Source organism: Epinephelus moara, chromosome 2, assembly GCF_006386435.1.
Source record: "Epinephelus moara isolate mb chromosome 2, YSFRI_EMoa_1.0, whole genome shotgun sequence".
Classification (NCBI taxonomy): domain Eukaryota; kingdom Metazoa; phylum Chordata; class Actinopteri; order Perciformes; family Serranidae; genus Epinephelus; species Epinephelus moara.
In genome coordinates, this window is record NC_065507.1 from 44,947,884 (window position 1) to 44,955,326 (window position 7,443).

The 7,443-nt window shown below is 37.5% G+C and overlaps 1 protein-coding gene across 6 annotated transcripts in view; it reads left to right on the forward strand.

Annotated features, from left to right (window-relative positions):
* Positions 1-1,481: 1,481 nt before the first annotated feature.
* brip1 (BRCA1 interacting helicase 1) overlaps positions 1,482-7,443 on the forward strand; it is a 243,188-nt gene continuing 237,226 nt past the window's right edge. For 4 of the 6 annotated variants that reach the window (XM_050055532.1, XM_050055525.1, XM_050055494.1 and 1 more), the window contains exons 1-2: positions 1,482-1,719; positions 1,873-1,994. In XM_050055532.1, the coding sequence (XP_049911489.1) occupies positions 1,598-1,719; positions 1,873-1,994 (244 nt within the window). In that variant the 5' untranslated portion in view covers positions 1,482-1,597. Of the gene's footprint in view, positions 1,720-1,838; positions 1,995-7,443 lie in introns of all 6 variants that reach the window. The other 2 variants (XM_050055510.1, XM_050055517.1) reach the window with 2 other exon arrangements.

The following is a 7,443-nucleotide window of genomic DNA, read 5'->3' on the forward strand; positions in this document are numbered from 1 at the left end:
TGTCTTTCCACACACCTGCTCTGATTGCTTCGAGCGTACTTAAACGCCACTTCCGTAACCTGAGTTACACACTGAAGAAGACTTTCTGTCGAAACGTCTGTNCCGTAACCTGAGTTACACACTGAAGAAGACTTTCTGTCGAAACGTCTGTGTTTCTGGTACTGCCACCCAAGTTGGTTTATTAAATTTACCAAAAGGACATTTGTGAGTGCAGGCATTTTTCCCTTTTTCACTGTTTTCGGACGTGCACCTTTCGAGGGGATTTATTTTGAGAGTGCTTGCTTTTTTCCTACGAGACAAAACAAACATACAATTCATTAATTACATTTGGGAAAAAAAGGCAAGTGGATTGTCTGCATACATAAAGATGAATACATAAAGGTCTCTTTCAACAATCTACTACAGACTTAACCAGTGTGCTGAGGAAGTGTGTTTTACCTGTCATAGATTTCAGCACATTTTAGACAGGATCACATTCACTCTCTCAGGCTGCAAAATAGGAGACAGACAGACAGACAGACAGACAGACAGACAGATAGATACTTTATTAATGCTAAGAGAAGGGGAGGAGGAGAGGAAACATCTGTGTCACAACACAGTTCTTTGCTAAATCTTCTTCCCTGGTTTACTTGCAAAGTATTTAAAAGCTAGGGACATCACAAACCTGTAGATTTCAGTGATTGGATATCAAAGTATTCAAAAGGTCGTTATTCAGTAGTCTTACTATATAAACCCCAGGAGAAAGGCTTTGTTTCATGACAATATTGTTTCTATTCCTGCAGCAGCAAAGACTGACATGGGAATACATTGCTGTTTTTGTGGATTAAATCCTGAAACATGCTCCCATTTATTTTAGGCACACCATTTTACATATAGGCTATGGAAAGTTATTACTACATTTATAGTTAACAACATTCTCTTAGATTTTACAATTTATTATGGGAATATTATATTTGGGTGCTATGATTGCTATGATTACTGTGACAAAGATATTGATGCATTTTCCTTATCAAGCAAATTTTACTTCTTGCCAAATTTCACATTCGTAAATGTAAATTTACAAACAAAATCTGTATCAGTGCTTCATTTCTTATGAGTATGATTCTGTTCACACTAAAAAAAAATCCGGGCGAAACCTAGGGCGTTTCGTGGGTCGGGTTGGGTCCTGTGTAACGTCATTTCCGTGCCAACGTCATTTCCGTTGTATTTTTGTCAAGCTTCAGGCTGTAACCTATGGCTGTAACCATGCTTGCAACCAGCAGGCCACATTAACCATTCGAAATAAAAGCATACAAATCGTGACTTATTACAAATATTGGCAAAATACGTACCCAATTAAAACGTGCAGGTTGAAAACTATATTCTTTCAAAGTATTTTTGTAAAGCAAATACGGAAATAATGCTTTTACCACCAATACATTTCATGATGTTTCACAATGAGGATCTTATTTTGAAAGATTGTAGGAAGCTCTATTGTATAATATGGCTGACTGTCTTTCGACTAGCCTACTCAAATGTGATTTTGAGAGCGGGAACTATTATGGTGTAGGGAATCTGAAGAGCGTGCACTGCGTTCGTCAAATCAGTTTCTTTTTACATGGTACTGGTTACCAGTTCATATCAGTTGGATGCCAGTGATCAAAGTAAAGTAACTGGAACAATTTGTAATGCATTAGCATTAGCTCTTGTGGGCCAGTTAGTAACGCTTATAGCTAACAGGTGAGTGTTTCTCAACATTCAGGAAACGTTAGGTGACTAACTTACTTAGGCCTACACAGACAGGAAAAACGTGAAAATTAACGTTTGTTAAACTGCTATAATGTGTCTGTATAATGTAGCTGGTAGGTTTATCAGACACGATTCTTGTTTCAGATCTGTCTGTGAAGTAAGGACAGAGGAACATGGCTGCTTCCTCAGTGGAGTACACCATCGGAGGAGTGAGGATCCTCTTCCCCTGCAAGGCTTACCCATCCCAGCTGGCTATGATGAATTCAGTGAGTATCAGCTTCACCTCTTGATAAACTAAACAAAGCAAAGCATCTGGGCTATAATGTAAAGGGATGTATTGGGTGTTTACTCAAGGAGTAGGCTAATGAGATAATACAGCATTTGTAATTCTGAAATGGAATAATGGCAAAAGGAAGTAAATTACATAGATATGGGACACAGTTGTATCTACTTTAGTTATGTTTTAGCCATACTATGTCTTACGGGATTGGAAATTATTTTTTGTGGCTGGTGGATACCAGAATGTACCAGCCACTCAATAGATTACTGTTGTTTTTGGCTGTTGAGTAAAGCAAATCTACCAGACACTTGTATAGTTTACAAGCATTTGGCTGGTGGCTGGTGCTCATATCCAACCCTGGTATAGAGTATTTCTTAAAAGGCCCATGAGTTGTCATTCTGACCACACACAAAACACAGAATATTTAAGCTATCTCTTTATTCTCCCATTCTTTATATATGGGTCAGTGACAAATAAGGGTTGGCAAGATGAGCAATTCAGAAATATCTTCAAAAATAGTTTCCAAAGCATGCATCAGATTTGTTAAAATGTGCATTCTGTATTTTTGTTGGTTTTATTTCATTTGAAATGACATGTGCACCATTTTTTATGAAAAGTAAGACTGAATGCTATTGAAAATGTCAAATGGTGTAACCACGAAATAATGATAAATATTAAATATTTTATCCACCGACAGTAGATTTAAGTGTACTTATAAAAAAATCTTTATTTCAAAAGCATTAAATTGAAATAAGATATTTTTGGAGTACTTCTATATTTAAATTTTAATGCATTTTGGCAATACTGAGCAGGACATTTCCTAAAAACAAACATTTGCTTGACAAATTATGTACAGTTTGTTAAAAAACACAGTGTTGCACTGCAAAAGTGGATTACATTTATTCCACATTTTACTCCACATTTATTTCCCTGTATATAATCATATTTTTATGAAAAAATACCAGTTACACCAAATGACACTGGGTTGTGTCATTTGGTGTAACTGGTATTTTTCATAAAAATATGATACACTGCCTGACCATGTTCCTTCTACAATCAAACACCATTGTTTCTTGAAGAAATCGACACTGAAAATCAAATATGACAGTCAACAAGGTTGGTTTTTTCATGTTATTTCAGTTCAGAAAAAAGAACATCTGATAATAGTGAGCTAATTTCTTCTACTGTAAATTCTTTGCTGAAAAAAACATTTTACAATCATGTTTCATTTTAAAATTTAACTCATGTTTTGTATCTTAAGTTCTGATAAGAAAAAAGTCACCTCACAACAACTCATAAGGGTGAACTGGTCTACTATTGTGAATATGGTTGATAAAAATTTAATGAGAAAGTTCAGAAAAAAGAACATCTGACAACAATTAACTAATTTCTTCTACTGTAAATTCTTTGCTAACAACAATCATTTAATTTTAAAATTTAACTCATGTTTATGTTTTGTATTTTAAATTCTGATAAGGGAATAAGTGACGTGACAACAACAACTCGTAAGGACGTAATTGGCCCTTGCTGCAGCATTATCATTCATTAGCATTCATTTGCATTAGCACTCTATGACGAGCCACTTTTTCCTTGTTAGAAACTGGCATCTAATGGGGAAAATTGATATTATTTATTTAGTTTGATTACTTTAATTTTCTATAAATGTATCATATATTAGTAATGAAATCTCAGAAATGTAATGTAATGTATTTTACAGACGGAAATTTTAATGTTTGAGTAACACTTGTACTTTAAATGAATTACTGGATTTTTAGGTATTTTAACGCTACTGTACAAGTTCAAAAGTATTTTTTTTTATAATACATCTTTAATTACCATCATAAACTGCTGATATTTGACATAATTGCCTATAACAGAAAGGCTCTTAATAGGAGTCAAATGGTGTAACCGGTTACACCATTTGACATTTCATTTTAAAATCAAATTTGACAGGCATTACCATGGACACCTGTGTAAGCACATGGCATTAGTCTCAATATTTCAAACATAATTTGGTAAAGTAAATATTCATTTTAATGATTTTTATGAATTATTAATGTTTTTCCAGGGTCATACCATTTGACATGTAAACTTACCAAACCTGACCAGAGTCTAAAAACGTCAGTTTATTAGTAATTTTAAGAGATTCTAACCTTGTCATGCAGCAGTTGTAATCATAGACATGTATACATAGACGCCGCATCGAGTGCTGGGCCGTACATCAACGTCGCCGCCATATTGGATGTGGCATGGCTGCGCTGTAAACTAATACAAGTAAATGGACTTAACTTCATAAAGCGCCTTTCTACAAAGAAATTTACGTTAATGCCTCTCATTTATTCATTCACACACGCACTAATATACTTGGGAAACAGTTAGGCACCAAAAACAATGTATTTGATCTTCTCAGATGGCTAAGATAAGAACATTATTGATCCCACACAGGAGTAATTCATGTTACATCAGCTATAGAGAACAAGGTAGTGCCGAAAAACAATACACAGTATATATACATCATATCGTCGCTGTCGGGCGCAAACCTCCTATGTCCAAAACTGTTACTTTTCAGGAAATGAAAAAAAAAACGGGTGGTTTTGTAACAACTGGACATAACGTCATCAAACTTGGTGTTGTGTCTTTACATATAGCCAGATATTTGAATGTGTCATTACTTTATTAATATTTTACCCAAATCAAGGTCATGTGGAGTTAGGAGGTTTGTGACCAACGAAAGTGGAGATAGAAGGTTTGTGCTGTCACTGATTATGACGGCCGCATTGGCTGCAGTAGCTCATTGCATTACGTTATCATCACCTTACAGGTTACAGAGTTTATTGTTACTATTTGTGTGCTGTATACTTTCCTGTTGTTAATACATTTGGCCAAAATTTATTATAAAAGATAAGTGCTGTTAACAGGTAAATGATGGACTAAACTGCATTTGAGCCTACTAGCGGGTGAACAAAACTGAATGAATATTTTCTAAGACAATATATTTTTATTGAAAAATGTACAATAAATAACAATGGCACAACAACAATAAATAATGCCATAACTAAAAATAATGCATAGACATAGAAAATCTGCCAACCAACAATAAACACAGAATGAAGATTTATACTCAGGATGTCTTGATGCTCTTTCAGCATGTGTGGCACCTTGGTGAAGAGCACCAAGACATCTGTCCCTTGCTTACAGTCAAGTATAGTGGTGGCAGCATCATGGTTTGGGGCTGCATGAGTGCTGTCGGCTCTGGCGACCTTAGTTCATTTAGGGAAACATGAATTCCAAGCAGAGCATGATCGCCCCCCTTCAGAAACTGGGCTGCAATGCAGTTTTCCAACATGATAATGACCCAAAACACACCTAGAACATGACAACTGCCTTGCTGAGGAAGCTGAAGGTGAAGGTGATGGACTGGCCAAGTATGTATCCAGCCCTAAACTCACCTGTGCACCTGTGGGGCATCCTCAAGCTGAAGGTGGAGGAGCGCAAGGTGTCTTCACATCCATCTGCTCCATGATGTCATCATGGAGGAGTGGGAGAGGATTCCTGAAGCAACCTGTGAGCTCTGGTGAATTCCATGCCCAAAAGGGTTAAGGCAGTGCTAGATAATAATGGTTGGCACACAAAATATTGACACTTTAGGCACAATTTGGACATGTTCACTGTGGGGTGTACTCACTTATGTTGCCAGCTGTTTAGATGTTGATGGCTGTGTTTTGAGTAATTTTCAGAGGAAGGTAAATCTATACTACTATACAAGCTGTACACTGACTACTTTAAGTTATATCAAAGTGTCATTTCTATAGTGTTGTCCCATGAAAAGATAAAATGAAATATTTGCAAAAATGGGAGGGGTGTACTCACTTGAGATACTGTATGGAGTGACTGTAGAGTAGCCCGTGCAGTACAGGAAGAGAGGCTCCTAAAGTTGTAATCCGACAGGATCCTGTCTCACTGCGGCTTCGCTAACTGGGAAGAGAACAGGGAAGGCACTGTCTGGATTGTATTAAAAGGCAAGTGTGTGTGTGTGTGTGTGTGTGTGTGTGTGTGTGTGTGTGTGCGCGCGCATCCTAGTGTTTCAGATTGTCATAAAAGCTGTGGAAGTCTTTGGGTATGATCTCGTTGAGTTTTTGGAGGTGTTTGTATTTCATCTCCTTGATCTTCAGGCTGTTTGTGTAGAGTGGTGTGACTGCAGGTGAGTCTGAGGAGGTGTGTCAGAGCTGCTGCTTTGGCAATGGTCTCCAGTCATCTGAGTGCTGGGTTTTGAAGTCCATCGTCCCATTGATGTTGTACCTAACAACATACAAAAAAATACACATCAAACAGTTAACATAAAATACAAATTATAATTTTACATAGATTATAACGCCTCATTTAAATCCTACCTCAGCACACTGCACTTTATATTATCCTGAAATACATCCTACCTCAGCACACTGCACTTTATATTTATATTGAATTTGGTCCTTACCATCACGTTCTCGGTGCTCTTTCATGTTGCTTCTATTGTGATTTACATAAACGTCTTAATATGTCTTGTTGTGATGTTATGGTATACCAACATGTTTTATGTAAATGTGTTTTTAAGTGTTACACAAAATGAAGACAAATGTCTTCCTTCTGTACATAAAAGGTAGACAAAGCATTTTCTATTTCATTCTATTCTATTTAATGAAAAGTAAATGTGCAACATCATGACTTTTGACATGGACTGGTGAGAGAGACATTTTTTTTAGATTGATACTGTAGTTACCTGATGGCTCTGACATCGTGGACAGTGGGGTCACCGGGTTTGATCCCTGGGCGGATAGACCTGCAGAGCCTCAGATTGGTGAAGTCTTGGAAGAAGGTATGGTCCACATATTTGACTTCATATGGGTTGGGCTTGGACCGCGCACTCTTCATCAGGGCAACGTATTCAGCCGGGACATATATTTCCTGGTTTCTCAGACGCCTCATGATGACACTGTGCACTGAGTCACACTCCATCTGTGTATGTCCCTTCTCCAGGAACTTCTGGGTTACCACCTTCTTCGTCTCCATGCAGAAGTTCAGAAGAGCGTTGCTGAGCACTGAATTGCGGTTTTTGTACCCACAACCGTCGCTCCACAAAATGTACTCTTCATGCTCCTTGTGCTCAGAAAGGAAATTGGTGACACAGGATGCAAACTCACTGGCAGACAGAGCTCCCTCACCTTCATGCCAGACATAGCAAGTGGCGTTGGTTGTAGAGAGCCGACGCTTTCAACCTGGGGCAGAAGAGGAGGGCTTGCAGATCCATGCAGACAACCATGGTGTATGTATGTATGTATGTATGTATGTATGTATGTATATGTGTATGTATATGTGTGGACAGTGGTGTGAAAAAGTGTTTGCCCCCTTCCCGATTTCTTACTTTTTTGCATGTTTTCCACACTTAAATGTTTCAG